Raw genomic sequence first — 16340 nt, forward strand, 5'->3', positions numbered from 1 at the left:
ACAGTCAAATCAGCAGAAGGCCACATGTGTTGTTTTCTTTGGCAGGAGATTTGTCATTTTATCAGTTTATCACTTTTTCACAATTTAACTATTCTGGGAAAAATTGATAACCTCAAATCTGTTGTCTTTTCATAACCACCTTATTAAATAATCTATCTTTAAAAAATGTCTAATTTTGCTTAGTTACTCCTCCTAAAGGATAGTTCTCCAATCCTAGAAAAACACCTAATTTTTACTTTATAAAGATTTTGCTATAATTTTTATATGCTACTCAAAATGGAAACATATATTTTTATATTATGGAACACATGGATCTGAATTAAGAATAATAACTTTTTTTCTTTTGGAAAAGTAAGAGAGCACTAGAGGCTGGTGTTGGGGTGAGGAGTGGAGGGATCAACTAAGCCTCCAAAGAGGTGAAAAGTTGCCAGGTCTTGATGAATTGTGTGATTGTGTGTATTACTAGTTTTGTTTTTTTAAGCAGTCAAGGTTTCAAAAGATCTCTCATATTCTAGTTGTATATGTTCAAAGTATCACATGGGCAAACAAAGGTGGCTGTGGGATTCTCACACCCAGAATCTTCTTGGCTGGGAATGAGCACTTAAATCGTCATGAGTCTAAAAGGGGCAGAAGAACAGGGCCAAAGACAAATGCAGCTTGTTAATTCTGAGAGTATTACCACACTGATGAGAAGAAAAGGTGAAGGTGATATTTCATCCACTGTTCCCAGTACATCCTCTCCTTACCTGACCTCTGAAATGGAGCCATTGGCCTTGAAAAGCCTAGTGTCTAAAATTAATGTTCTTCCCCATCTGACTAAGAAGGCAACAGCTGAGCAACATGAGATCAAGGACCATATTAGTTTAAACAGGGGCTCAAAGTGGCATTTGAGAGAGAGGATACTTCCTTTCAGAGTGGACGCTTGTCTTTGCAGAAGACTTATACTGACTGAGAATAAAGACCTTTACCAGAGAACTTTGTAGTCTTTCTGAACTCTGAGAAACTTCCCGTTACCTGCCGGAAATCATACTCTGCACTTGAAGTGGTCCAAACCCTAGGATGTCCTCCTATAAATGGTAATTACTCTATTTTAAAACGTTGTTATAACCTCTCACACTTACTTCTATTTCTATGTTGCCTTAAATAACAAGTTGTATGTTATTTAGCATTTAATATTTCCAAACCCCATGTATTTAGAATTTAATATTTCTTTGCAAAATTATTATATCTTGGACCTGTTTTCTTTTTAATATGTTAATTTTATGTGGCTTCCTGATCCAATGTGGGTACCATCTGCAATTATATATTATATTTAAGTCATAGTTTGCCTTAGAAATAACTATGTATTTGTCTCCTTATTTTAGTGACTTTTGTTTCAGGGCAATTTGAAGGAATGCTACTATTGATCTAGGTAGTATTGAACTCTGGTTGATACTATTCACATTTTAATGTTTGAAGTAAGGTGTTTGTGTAGTGAAGTAGAATTTTGTAGAGCATCTATTTTTAATAATTTGGAACTCAAGGTATGTATAAGTTTTACTATATGAGTTGAGAAAATAAAAAATGAAGTTTTGTGGAGATAAGTGCAGATGATGTTAATTGGAGCAAAAGCTGGAAGCAATTTTCAGAACATCTCCAGCAGGGGGCCTCAGCAGTCAGCAGTGGGGTACCAGCGGTAAATTCAAATCAATCTTTCTCCCCAAGTCCCCCACTATCAAGTGTGTGGACACATACCTAAGTGTAGATCTGTAGTATCAGAGCAGTACTAGGTGAACTACTTAATTTGTAATGAAAGTATTTCAAGGAAAGCACAAGGATTTGAACTTCTTGATAACTAGCAGTTAATGACAATGCAAAGAAAGCTATCTGGATATCTATCTATGTTATCTGCGTGAGAGGGCTGCAAGGAAATTTATTTTTTTTAAATGTTTATTTATTTATGTATGTATGTATGTATGTATGTATGTATGTATGTATTTAGGGGCAGGGGGAGGAGTGGAGAGAGAGGGAGAGAGAAAGAGAATCCCAACAGGCTCCTTGCTGTCACCATGCCAGGAGGGGGCTCCATCTCATGAACTGTGAGATCATGACCTGAGCCGAAATCAAGAGTTGGACTTCAACGCTTAACCAACTGAGCCAACCAGGTGCCCAGGAAATTTCTTTTTTAAAATAAACACCAAATATTTCTGGTGTAGGCAGAGAACAGCTCTGGAAATGGCTCATTTGGTGGAGATCACTCCCCAGAGGGGGACAAAATTCCCAGGGAACACGAGAGAATCCTCCCATAGGAAGAAGGCCTTCCCTCTCAGGGGGTGGGCTGCAATACCAATTAACCTCAGTGAAACTTTATATTCTATATTTAACCTGGTCACTTGATATAAATCTTATTTTATGCAATGAGGGGAATATTTAGTCACCCAGTGAAAATGAAGTTTGCTTCTTACTGTTTGCTTCTATAGGAAAAGGTGGGGGAAAATCCTTTTTTCTTTCTAAGTCCTAGCATTTGAAATTTGATATTAACATTAGCATTTCTGTTCCTAATTTTTGATCTCCTCTCCAGTTTAAATAGAAGGGACTTCAAAATTCTCACTGGTCATTTTCCCCAAAAGTCAAATATGTGAATAACTGATGAGAACTTTTGTTTCTTTTCTTTCTTTCTTTCTTTCTTTCTTTCTTTCTTTCTTTCTTTCTTTCTTTCTTTCTTTCTTTCTTTCTACAGTCAAGAGGAAGGCACGCTCAAAGCTCATGATTGCGTCTTAATTTACAAATCAGAGACAGAGGGAGATGAAAACCACACTCCAGACAGTAACTTAATCGGTCTCACCACCAAGATGTTAAAAGTGAAGAGGCTGGAAGAAATCAACACATGTTATAACAGTAACAAACTGGAGAAAATGGCCTTTTTCCACTGCATGGAAAAGGTTGAGAAAGTGAAATGTTTTCTTGAAGAAAGTTCTAGTGAACAGGATTCAAGATCTGGAAAGAATGAGGTAATTACGTGCTAATTTCGTCTTGTAAAAAGTATCAGTGCTACTTTATCTATTCTTACATGAATCAGTAACAAATTTTATTTTTGTTACTTGTGTGAAGAATTAAGGAATATTTATGGGTAAGAAATTTTCATTTTGTTTCACTGAAGATAATGTGTTGTAGATTATATGATTGAGTTTGGTAAATAGTTGAGAGGCCTTTGAATATGCATCTCTACTAGCTGGATACTCCTCGCTGTGGTTAGTGGCTTTGATATTTTGAAATTGAACTTGTGGAAACACATCTTTCTTGAAAAGAATCATTTAAAAGGATGGATTTGGGCATGAAATTCAGAGAAGCATTATGAGGGGCACAATCACTCTGCAGAAGAAGTTTCTAATTTCCTTAAGACCATGAGCTCCTCACAGTATAGGTGACATAGCTGTTGACAGTGACAGTCAGAGATGGGGACAAACAAGCCTTCCCTGAAGGTTATGCCTGTGTCCTCATTTGTGCACAATGAGGCTCTGAGCCTGATTCGGGCTGCTTGATCTTTGGTGATCAAGAAGAGGCTGCCTCATCAGAGTAATGGGATGATGTCTGTTGAGGAAGTTACGTGTGATAATGTATATAAAGCATGTAGCACAGTATCTGTCACCATGGTAAGCATTCTAGAAATGCATTCCAGCAACAATCTGCTCTCTACCTTGACTAAGTAATTGCCACTCATGGGTCCATGGAAGTGCAGCTCCTGGCCCAGCATTGGCCTCTCAGCATGTTGTCTGTGTCTTATTCTAGTACATGCAATTGTTCTGAACGTCTGTCACTTTTCTCTAGACACCACTCTTCAAGGTCAAGACCTTGAATCACTCATACTTGGACTCTTAGTTACTGTCCTGGTAACTGGCACAGAATAGGTCCCCAAAATGTCTTTAGAATGAACAGATCTATAGAGGTGAATTCTGCATTCTGATTGAAGGCTAGGAATGATTATTTTTAAAAACCAGAGCAGGTGATTCTTATTAGGCAGGATTGGGAAACATCCTTCTTTGTTCAGCTACTGTTCTGAAAAGCACTGTTCGGGTAGGAAGGACATTTCTAACTGTGCCATGGACAATGAATAGGGCTGTTAGGTATACAGGGCAGACAAGTCTTTTCATTGTCAGTGAATATGGAATGATAGAATGTGCCAGAGAGAAGAAATGAGTTGGGTTGAAGCTTAGGTTTTCTGAGACCTCCATTTCCCTATGAGTTAATATCTTGTTCAGTATACACCAAAAAGAAATTTCCACAGACAAAATTGAAGCGCATATGAAGAACTTCCTCCTTAGGGCTGTTAAAACACAAATAATTAAACAGAAGCATTCTTTTTTCTGTTCATTAATTTTGGTAGGACAAAGAAGACAAAACAATCTTCTTGGATAACTTTGAAATAACTAACTACCGGTAATAGTTTATAAGAAGTTGATTATTTTTTCTAGTACTGTTTTTCTCTGGGTTCTGTGCTATAATTTTTACAGGTAGGAAATATCTTTAAAGAGTGAGATGGTGCTAAGCTGGAACAGAAACATTGTTAGGAAGAATTGTTTTCATGATAAACTGCTCCAGAATATTAGATATCACATGATTTAAACATTAAATATTTTAGGATATTTTTGAGGACAAGACTGAGAATGTTGCTCTTCAGAAACCCTAAAAGAACATCCTTCGCACCTATTCTGATATCCCATGTGATGTGGGCCTCCTGGCTTCGCTTCTGCAGTGGATGCTGTTCAGAAGGTGGAAAGGAATGACTGGTTGCTCCCTATGTCCCATTCAGTTTCTTCTTTGTAAATGGCTGAGAGCCCAGAGATGTCAGCAATAAATTTGCCTGCCTCTCTCTCTTGCCTTGTGGAGGAGGGATGGGACACGAATGGGAGACACAGAGCTCTTCTTCTTTCTGTGGCTGCCAAGGCTGCAGTGTTGGAGGGCTCTGGCTTGCCCAGTCAGTGGGTGCCAGGGTCAGAAGCAGGTTTTGGCAGTGGGTGGGTGGAGAAGGGCATTCGAGCAGCTCAGATGTCTGCAGGTATGTAGACAGAGCTAGATTGACATGTCTCCATCTTCTGCTGCAGCCTCAGTAAATCTTCGCAATAGCAGTCTTTTCTCTCCAGGTACTGTATAAAAAATGCCTGTCGTAATTTGCCATAAGTGGAGAAGACCTATTTTCTTTTATCCTTTCTCTTTTTGAGAAGCTTAGCATTGCTGATCATCATAGAAAACTTCACTGTGGTGCATTAAAAAGAATTCACTCTGAATTTCAGATACTCTAGTGAAGTGGGAGCTTTGTTTTAAAGGCTTGAGGTGCAATTTCTTTCTAGAAGAGTCTTTACTCCTTAGTCTAGGTTGGTTAAGCTCAGGTTCATTCTCTTTTCCTGCACTTAACCAGGTTTTTCTATTTCACTTATTTTTCCTCCACTAGATTAATTTTGACTATCTTCTTTCTTTTCCTCTATTTTTTGTTGAAGTTGTTAAGTATCACATCTTCTACTTTTCTACTATGTTTTGTTCACTTTATTTTTCTACTTCCCTTCTTATTCTGTTTTCTAATGACTTTTCTCGTTGTATTATATTCTAGAGGGTGTTCAAAATCACTTAGATAATGTAGAATTTTAAAACCTTTTGTTTGTTTATTTAAAATTTTTTTAATGTTTATTTATTTTTGAGAGAGACAGAGACAGAATGTGAGTGGGTTAGGGGCAGAGAGAGAGGGAGACACAGAATCTGAAGCAGGCTCCAGGCTCTGAGCTGTCAGCACAGAACCCGACGTGGGGCTCAAACTCACGAGCTGTGAGATCATGACCTGAGCTGAAGTTGGACGCTCAACTGACTGAGCCACCCAGACGCCCCTGAATTTTAAAAACTTTTAGCAGATATGCCATAATAAGTCTGTTCTAAGCCTATATAATACGGTGTTGAAATTAAGTAAAACAAAAAAATGAGTGATGAGCTTACTAGCTACTGTGTATATAACATGAACTCACGAATGATAAATGACTCCCATAACTCTAATTAGTATTATTAGTAATTTGATTATTTGTAATCAAATTTGATTACATATAATTTGATTATATGTACTCAAATTCAAGTTTTCTTCTTTTGTGAGTTCTCTGTTACCCATATAAATAGCCCCTGCTATATTTCCCTAAGATATAATTTACTGTTCAGTGTGTGTGTGTGTGCACGCGCATGCACACACACACACACACACACACACACTTTATTTGTTTAATAAAAGACAAAAGGGCCCACCAAGCAGAGTTCCACTTTTCCATTTGGTTCTGTCTGTCTCCCTTTGCCTGCCCCTATTTATTTTACACATACCTACTTTTTATGCCTGAGATCATCTATGCTCACATCCTTGTCCTTTGGTTTGCCCCTACCCTCCTGAATAACCCTGGTTCCAATCCTCCATCTGAAAGGCTTTGTCCCTACCAGGAGAGGAAGGCAAAGATGTGGGGGTAGAAAATAAGGATAACCCTAGCAGAGGCAGAATGTTTAAATGCCTGGTGCAAATGCTCCAAAGAGCAAACAAAATAAAATGTTTATTGACAGGATGTGAATAGGATAGAGTGGGTGGGAGCAAAGTGTGGATCTCCCTATTTTGATTGCAGTTGGTGTGCTAAATAGCAGGTGGCATTTCCTGACTAACCACTGTGAAATTGTACCATCATTAGTGTTCATAATGAATTATTTAGATATCAAAATAACATAGCTGAGGGTGGAGGTTTTGTGATTTTTAAGGTTGCATTTCCCCACCCCCATCTCTTTGCTCCTCGCCCGTAAGGGCAGGAGAAAGCTCCTTGGCAGTGGCCCAGCCATCAAGGCAGATGCCAGTTTCTGTGGTGCTAATCGTCCTTGAACTGGGGACAAGAGAATTCGAGTTGGTGTCAACTGTCACCAGCGGGTCTCTCTCTGCCCCTGCACCTGTTTCAGATCTGTCACACAGGTCATCATATTTTTCCTTTTAAAGAGGCAGATTATCTGTTGATCACGTAACTGGAAACACGTATCGCAGGACCCTGCAAGAACCTTCTGCAATTCGGCAACGCCTACTCCTCAGAACAGAGCATGTAATAAGCATGTGCTTGGAAACGTGCTTATGCTAGATCAGGGGAGGGAAGGAACATATAAGCCAAGTGACTTCTATAGCTGCTCCCAGAGAATGGACTTAGCACTTAGAAGAAAAGACATCTGGATTGTAGGTAGTGTGTGCCTTATCTCATCTTCCCTACTCTGGCGTGTGTTCCGGTCCATGATGACACGGGGTGGTCACAGACAGTCTCCTGCTCTTGAGGACTCACAGGTAGTAACATCACTTTTAACTACGACAGATTCATTTTGCTGTTCTATTTACTGTTCTATTTCCAACCAGGGAGTGGTGCTTGCCAGAGGAGACGGAATGCATGTCCCGTCTTAATCCTTGCCTGAGACTACTACTGCCTTAGGAGGGGTTGGGATAATAATAGTGGCATGTGGCACATTTCAACATTCCAAACACTTGCCCCAACTTTCGGGGAACCTCAAAGCAGCCATTCCTGGCGCATATTAAAGTTGGTGATCTATTTTTGTTTTGAGAGCTGAATAATGTCAACATCTCTTCATTACCCTACTATTATATGACTTAATAACGAAAATAAAATAACACAAAAGCAAAACTTCCATCCCCCTCATCATGTCTATGGCAAAACCAGCATCTGAAGAGTGACCACCTCCCCTGGGAGAGCTAGCTAGCACAGTCTATATGCTCTTTCTTTTGAACTGTTGCCCGATAATGCCTTTCACGTGATGCCGCAGCTATTCCAGGAATGGAATTCAGCCAGGAGAATAGTACAATTCTGAAAGAAGAGAAATAATTCAGATTCTAAGGATTTTAGCACTTCCCAAGAGAGGGTATCTGTATCTGGGGAAACAGCTTTTTCCACGGATGTAATTCTTCTGTCAATTAGCATAAGATACGTTATTTTCAATTCAGTATAAAACAGTTTGGAAGATAATGTAGAAACCAGCCTGAATCATAGGAAGGGGACTTATAGTGGCGTCTCTCAGCTTTGTTTCATTACCATCTACTCCTTTTGCAGAGATTTCAGACTTTTCTCCCCCTGGTGGAACCCTTCCCATGAAATCTGAACCACACAGGTACACTGTTACCTGTTTACATATTATAGGTCAACCTGTTTTATACATAAAAAGAATAAGGTTTTTTTTCACCCTACCTAAACAACCAATTTTTACTCCCTCATTAAGAACGCATGATTTATAGTTAAAAAAAAATGTCTCCAGGGGAGTTGGGCAATATATCCATATACCTGTATGCAAATGCCTTCTTTATATTTATTTATTCAATAAGAAACCACCAACTCAGCACCCTGTGGGGTTGGAGGATGCAGAGCACCAGGTGTCAGGCTTTCATAATGGCCCTGAGCCTTTTTCCGTGGGACCCTGACACAGTAAGTATTTTGGGGACCATTAAGTTCACTTTCAGAGGAATTGCCAAACCTTGGAATGGTTTATTATCTGATCTATCTTAGTTGAGGACAAGGTAAAAGAAATGGGAGAAAGATGGATAGACAGGAATAGACTTTTTTTTTTTAAAGTAAGACATCATAAAACATTATAAGTCTCTTTAGTTCTGACCTAATAGCACTGTTAGGTTTGCGTTTTCAGACTTGGTCACTGTTGTCCAAGCATTACTCATTTTTGGCTGCTTAACAGATTCCTATGGGAAATACCATGAGGGCTTTCATCTTCAATATGGAAAAGAATGAGTTATTCACCCAAGCTCTGAGAAAGTAGCCCTTGTAGTATTTCCCAATGACAAGGTCAAAAAGATATATGGGCTAATTGGGAGTGTTATGGGTATGTATTTCAAAGTTTTTGTAACTTTTGAACTGTAAAGAAAATGTCTTTTAAGTCAGATTTTATAATATATCCTCTTACTTTTTTTCTGCATTGCTAATGGTTATTTAGAAATGTGGACAACCTATTGTCTTAGAAATTTCTACAAACACAGAAGTTCTAGGAACTGCCTTTTATAGGGGCATCAGAGAATCCTATTTGTGATGTTAATGTACTCTGTCTCCATTCAGAACATAAAACAGTTGAAAGTTTTTTTTCCAACACATTAGGTACAGATACTTGCCCATGTAAAATTCTGGGTGTCCTGGACCAAACACACAGATGATTCATATTGTTTGTGTCATTTCAGGTTCTCAGAATAATTAAAATTATGATAGTTTTATGTTATTTGGTGTAATATGAGAAAAAAATCTTATTTTCTCTAAAAGTTATAGCAATATAGTAAAAAATATAAATATTGCAAATCAAGTCTGTGTTCCTAAGTAAGAAAATGCGTAACATATTGATAGAGAAATTCCTAAATATAATTGATCAGAATATGTCCTTATCCATTTATCTAAAACACTATAGTTGTAAAAAGCATATTTATCTATTAGTGTTTCCTGGACTTCAGTTTTTCACATACACCTTCATGGGTTTTGCCATATCTACATACTACTTTAACCCCTATCAATTAATATGTTCACAATATCAAATCATTTAAAATGTTTAGCAAAAATTTTAGAGTGAAATTATGGTTTAGATATTCAGATATACAATAATGCACACAGATAAACTTTAAAAAATAGTTTGTTTAGCCAACAGGCACATGAAAAGATGTTCAACGTCGCTCCTCATCAGGGAAATACAAATCAAAACCACACTCAGATACCACCTCACGCCAGTCAGAGTGGCCAAAATGAAGAAATCAGGAGACTATAGATGCTGGAGAGGATGTGGAGAGACGGGAACCCTCTTGCACTGTTGGTGGGAATGCAAATTGGTGCAGCCGCTCTGGAAAGCAGTGTGGAGGTTCCTCAAAAAATTAAAAATAGACCTACCCTATGACCCAGCAATAGCACTGCTAGGAATTTATCCAAGGGATACAGGAGTACTGATGCATAGGGGCACTTGTACCCCAATGTTTATAGCAGCACTCTCAACAATCGCCAAATTATGGAAAGAGCCTAAATGTCCATCAACTGATGAATGGATAAAGAAATTGTGGTTTATATACACAATGGAATACTACGTGGCAATGAGAAAGAATGAAATATGGCCTTTTGTAGCAACGTGGATGGAACTGGAGAGTGTGATGCTAAGTGAAATAAGCCATACAGAGAAAGACAGATACCATATGGTTTCACTCTTATGTGGATCCTGAGAAACGTAACAGAAACCCATGGGGGAGGGGAAGGGAAAAAAAAAAAAAAAAGAGGTTAGAGTGGGAGAGAGCCAAAGCATAAGAGACTGTTAAAAACTGAGAACAAACTGAGGGTTGATGGGGGGTGGGAGGGAGGGCAGGGTGGGTGATGGGTATTGAGGAGGTCACCTTTTGGGATGAGCACTGGGTGTTGTATGGAAACCAATTTGACAGTAAATTTCATATATTAAAAAATAAATAAATAAATAAATAAATAAATAAAAAGAAAAAAAAAACTGCCAGGTATTTTACCAGCAAAAGTGGGTTTATTCAGGAATAGCAGAGTTGCAATATGGGACAAGCAAAGCATGACAAAATCAGAGAAAAGAGATGACTGCTCTCTTATGGAGAATATGAGTGAGTTCAGAGAGCTATTATAAACAAAATGTCCATTGAAGTGAATTGGGAATTCAGAGAATGATGGCCATACACTGGCTTTGTTTTATTTTTTAAAATTTTTTTCACATTTTCATTTCTAATGGAATTTATTATTTCTATAGAAAATTATGAAAGTTTTCTTTTATCTTCTGTATATTTACTATATAGCTTTCTTGTTATTTGAAAATAAAACATTTTATTTCTGAAAAAAAAAATAGTTTGTTTACAACCTTAAATCACCCCAAATCCCTAGCAATGACATGATCCCAAGTCAGTCTCTGGACACCTGGACTCAAGAAGCTATTTCCACATCTTTGCCCTGTGCCACTTTGTACTTTCTACTCTATTTCTCATTTTCTGCCCAGCATGCAGTAACAATAACAAAGACCAGGGAAACTGGTAATGAGTGGACAGCATGGAGAGAAGAGAAATCCAAAGTCTTTCCTCTAGATAGTGGATACACAGAGAATTGGTAATAGGTAAAGTTTATGTAGCATTTTTTCTGTGCTTGGACCCATGTTCTCCACATTTTCAGTCTTGAGATCCCATCAGAAAGCAGAGCTAAGACAAGAGCATGTAGATAGATGGTTTATTTTTGGAATTGACTTCAGCAACTAAGTGTAGGGGCCTGGAGAGTGTGAAATAGATAAGGAAAGAAGACCTAACAAGTTCACATTGACAAGCTGACCACTGACAGGCTGGATGACCTCAGAGCTGCCCACCAGTAGGACTGGGGCGTGGGGAGCATTGATGCACTGGGCCATCCCCACTGGTCAAGAGCTGTCACATGGGGTGACTAAAATCCTAGCACTTTCAGTTGCACGCACGTAGGTGATTGTTGGTTCTCAGGGGACATCCCACACAATGCTTCAACCTCACTTACAACTTTGACTTCAGGAAAAGTGTCTGATTTGCTAGTCCATTGATTGCGTGGACGTGATTCATGCTCATTTGGATACCAGCACAATCCTGGCTCTGCCTACTTGAGGGTTCTAATGAGTGCAGGTTATTGTGGTATTTCCATAATGAACGGGACACTAAAGACCTGTGCTCTAGTATGGAGTCAGTGTCTCAAAGATTCGGGACCTAGAAACATAGTTCTTAAGGGATCTTGGCAGTCAGCTCATCCAAATCCTTCTTTGAAGGGGGGACTCAAAGTCTAAGAGAGGTAAAATGGACTTGACCAAGATTCAGTACGTGGAGGGCCAATTTCTTAAAACCAGAATTACCTTCCAACTGTGTTTTCCATGCTGCTCTTTACACATTTTGTTTTATTTGAGCCAGCTTTTTTTCAGAGAGGGTGGGCAGCACTTTGCATGGTTGCTGCTAAGGTTCCCTGTTGGCCATTTCCAACGTGGACACAGCACAGCAGCTACCCGGGTCAGCCGGCCCAGAGCAAGGCAGCGTGTTGAGTCCTGCAGGCCTGCCTCGAAGGATGGCTGGCCATCAGCCAGGCCTGCTGGCATCTTGTCTTGGCGCCACCTCTTTCTAGGCAGGAGCATCCTGCTTCTTAATTTTCCAGTGCCCCAGGCTCTCCCTCTATGAACAATTCTCCCAAAGCTTCAGCTCAGGAGCCAGGAATCTGAGCAGCAAGGAGCCCAATTAGAAGACTCGGGTTGTGGGGCACCTAGGCGGCTCAGTTAAGCATTGGACTTTGGCTCAGGTCATGATTTCAGGGTTCGTGGGTTTGAGCCCCATGTAGGGCTTTGTGCTGACAGCTCAGAGCCTGGAGCCTGCTTTGGATTCTGTGTCTCCCTCTCTCTGCCCCACTCCCGCTCATGCTCTGTCTCTCAAAAAGGAATAAATGTGAAAATAATAATAATAATAATAATAATAATAATAATAATAAAGAAGATTCAGGTTGTGACAGAGCAGGTTTAATGCTCCTGTCAGTGGCCAGGTGTCAGGAAATTCTAAAACAAGGCAGTGAGCAAGCTAGAATGAGTGGTGTGTGAGCCCAACCTCTGATTTGTCTACTAGACCTCTAGCTTCTAGAATTGGGCATTCTAAGTGTAAGCAGTGAACAGGGTTGTAAACTTTTCCTGTTGTTCCACTTTATATAAGGTTTAGGGCTTATCTGAACCTAATTGGGGTGAGGGGTGAGTACCAAGATAAATTATAGAGACAAGATTTTAATTTCTAAGTGTTTTTTTCTTGTGTCCTTAAGAAATGACTCTACCTTGGGGCGCCTGGGTGGCTCAGTCAGCTAAGCATCCAACTTCGGCTCAGGTCATGATCTCATGGTTTGTGAGTTTAAGCCCCACATTGGGCTTTGTGCTGAATGCTTGTTCAGAGCCTGGAGCCTACTTCAGATTCTGTGTCTCCTCTCTCTGCCCCTCCTCTGCTCATGCTCTGTCTCACTCTGTCTCTCAAAAATAAATAAATGTAAAAAAAAATTAAAAAAAAAGAAATGACTCTACCTTCTGTGCAATATACAAGTGCTATAATAGTATTTCCCACATCCAGCCATTCAATTCTAAGTTGAGTTTTGCTCTGCTGTTTTTGGAGTGCCAGCCTGCAGGTATACCACTGGAATTTTTAACTGCAGAGTTCTTATATGTGGGCCATAATAAGCAACTTCTGGCAAGAGTTGCTGTCTTCTCAATTCCAGAGCATCTGTCATTCTTGGGGCCCACTTCCGGGTTGGATATCTTTGTCTCTAGCATATATTTGGTCTACAGGATGGTTCCAGATTCTGAAAGGGATTCTGAGCTCCCTTAGACACAAGAAGGGAGGAGGAAATAAGAGCTGAATATTTTATTTGGAGTTTCTGAGTCTCCTAGACTCTGCCAGAGGCATTTGCATGTCCCTGAATCACTCAAGTCCCTTCAGTTCTCTGGAGAGGGCTTTAGAAAATGTTGCAGGTGTGGCTTCAGAAAGTGCTCATCCCCCCATTCCAGCCTCTCCCCTAAGGAAGGTCCTAGAAGCCACGGTGCCCAAGGAAGAGAAGCAAGGGGATGGAACAGGCAAGGGGGAACACATGATAAATCTACACTGTTTGGCACTGTCTTTCACTGGAACATCATCCACTAGGCCAGCAGTTCTCAAAGTGAAATTCCTGGGCCTCCCTAGGGTCCCTAAGACTCTTTCAGAGGTCTGCAAGTTCAAAACTATTTTCATAATAATTTGGATATTTGTGCCTTTTTCACTGCATTGACATTTGCACTGATGATGAAAAGGCTGTGGTGGGTAAAACTGCTAGCACCTCAGCACAAAATAAGGCAGTGGCACCAAAGTGTCCTAGTAATCATAGCATTTTTCACCACCAGACACTTGAATTTTTTGTTTTGTTTTGTAAAGAGCCAGTCTTCCTTAAAAATGTACTTGATGAAACAGGAATGTAAATGTATTTAATCAGCCTGTATCAAAGTCATTTAGATCTTCGTGCGTATATACTGTTTTACTTTACTCAATAAAGAATTGCTGAGTTTCTACTGCATGAAGACACCCTGTTGATTCTGTGGGGACTGTCCCCAAATCGTTGCAGGATATGATTCTGGTTTGGAGGGCAGATACCTGAAACTCAAAGACACACATAGTTTCACTTACTGATGGTTGATGGTATCAAAAAGAGGCAGAAACTGATGAAACAAGATCATTCATAAGATATGCATTTAGGTTGCAAAGGGCTCTTTTCTGTTCAGTCTGAACTCCACATATTAGAAATGTTAGGATCTTCCTTAGACCACTTGGAAATCTCTAGCTATTTGGAAAATAAACATGAATGGTGACCTGTGTTAGGTCTTACTTTCTTCCCAACCTTCTAGAATAGGTATGTTGAATTGATATGATAACATAGGTAAGTTTCTCCATTCTTTTTAAAAATATTTTTAAATGTCTATTTATTTTTGAGAGAGTGCGAGTGGGGGAGAGGCAGAGATAGAGGGAGGCACAGAATCCAAGGCAGGATCCAGGCTCTGAGCTGTCAGCACAGAGCCCGATGTGGGGCTTGAACTCATGCACTGCAAAATCATGACCTGAGTTGAAACCAGATGCTTAACAGACCAAGCCACCCAGGCGCCCCTAGTTTCTCCATTCTTAAGGCTGTGTTTGCATTTGCCAATTTAGGAGTTATACTTAACTTGGGTCTATTTATTTACTTACTTATTTTATTTAACAAGCATGTAAGTGGCCCTTACATGTGTGCCAGACCCTGTTCTAAGCTGTTTACAAATAAATAAGGACTCATTTAAGGCTTGTAGGCACTACCCTGTTTGGCTGTATGGATAATAATAATGAGTGCTACCATTTATGTTATGTTTATTGTGTCCCAGGCACTGTGTTAAGCACTTGTCATAGAGCATCTCAGTTAAATCTCAATGGTCCAATGGATTTAGTATAATTGTTACCTCTGTTTTAGAGAAAAGTAAATTGAGGCTTAATGACATCAGGTACTTGCCCAAAGTTATGCAACTATATACCATGATATCCCGTGGATTTCCCAATAATATGAAAAGGAAAATTATATTTGTAGAAAATTTAACTGGAATTAATTTTTAAAAAATTAAAATGAATCATTTGAAAACAAATGGTCTCTGATGAATTTTCTAAGGGCAGTTTGTATTATCCTCACATTATCTGAAATATAGTTCACATTTGATGACTGTTTTGCTTGTTTGTTCTATTTAGGCAAACACAGTCAGACTTGATGGATAAAAAACTATCCACTTTCTTTTGCATGAGTCAGGCTTTTTTTCTGGAACTGTGATGTAACAGTGGCCTCCAGTGGAGAGAAGTTGCAAAAGTCACTGCGGCAGTGCAGTGACGTTAACAGCACTTGAGGCTAATCCTTCTGATCCTATGATCAGAAGAAACTGTCTTGTGGCTGCAGTCAGCCATTGTCAGGCGTTGGTTCATGAACACAGTGGAAGCTGGGAGAGAGAATACATTGGAAGTATTATTCTCTCAAACATATAGTAAGGTTGGAAAATCATAAACTAAATTAGCTTACTTTATTGTAAGAATATAGTACATAAGATACAAATATGTGTTAATTGGCTGTTTATATTATTGGTAAGGCTTCTGGTCAACTGTAGTATATTGGTAGTTAATTTTTTGTAGAGTTAAAAGTTATATGTGGATTTTCAGTTGTCAGGGCATCAGCAGCCCCAACCCCACATTGTTCTAGGGTCAACTGTATTTGACACACAGAAGGATTTAGTAACATGGGCTAGGACATGAGAGAAGACAGAGCCCATTTATTTTATTTTATTTATTTTTTATTTTTTAAAAATTTTTTTTCAACGTTTTTAATTTATTTTTGGGACAGAGAGAGACAGAGCATGAACGGGGGAGGGGCAGAGAGAGAGGGAGACACAGAATCGGAAACAGGCTCCAGGCTCCGAGCCATCAGCCCAGAGCCCGACGCGGGGCTCGAACTCACAGACCGCGAGATCGTGACCTGGCTGAAGTCGGACGCTTAACCGACTGCGCCACCCAGGCGCCCCAGAGCCCATTTATTTGATTGGACACGTTACTCAGTATGCCACAGGAGACAGGCAATGTGTGACTCCGTCAAGCCTGACACAGATACAATTTACAAAGATTTACAAACTCTCAAATTACAACAAGTACTATCACCCCTATGACAAAAGGGGCAGGAGAGACTCTACTGGTGTGCTGTCCAGCACCCTTGTCTCTTGATACTTCAAATGGTGAGTTACTATAACTGTCTTACCTAGCTGTCCGATACCAC

At 39.6% G+C, this 16340-nt stretch overlaps 1 protein-coding gene across 3 annotated transcripts in view; it reads left to right on the plus strand.

Moving 5' to 3' along the window:
* Positions 1-926: 926 nt before the first annotated feature.
* The window catches only part of MYLK4 (myosin light chain kinase family member 4), an 88818-nt gene continuing 73404 nt past the window's right edge, over positions 927-16340 (plus strand). For 2 of the 3 annotated variants that reach the window (XM_058733190.1, XM_058733192.1), the window contains exons 1-2: positions 927-1076; positions 2720-2990. In XM_058733190.1, coding sequence (XP_058589173.1) covers positions 1060-1076; positions 2720-2990 — 288 coding nt within the window. In that variant the 5' untranslated portion in view covers positions 927-1059. Of the gene's footprint in view, positions 1077-2719; positions 2991-6921; positions 7313-16340 lie in introns of those variants that run through there. The other variant, XM_058733191.1, reaches the window with a different exon arrangement.

The sequence above is a fragment of the Neofelis nebulosa genome, chromosome 6 (assembly GCF_028018385.1).
Source record: "Neofelis nebulosa isolate mNeoNeb1 chromosome 6, mNeoNeb1.pri, whole genome shotgun sequence".
Taxonomy (NCBI): domain Eukaryota; kingdom Metazoa; phylum Chordata; class Mammalia; order Carnivora; family Felidae; genus Neofelis; species Neofelis nebulosa.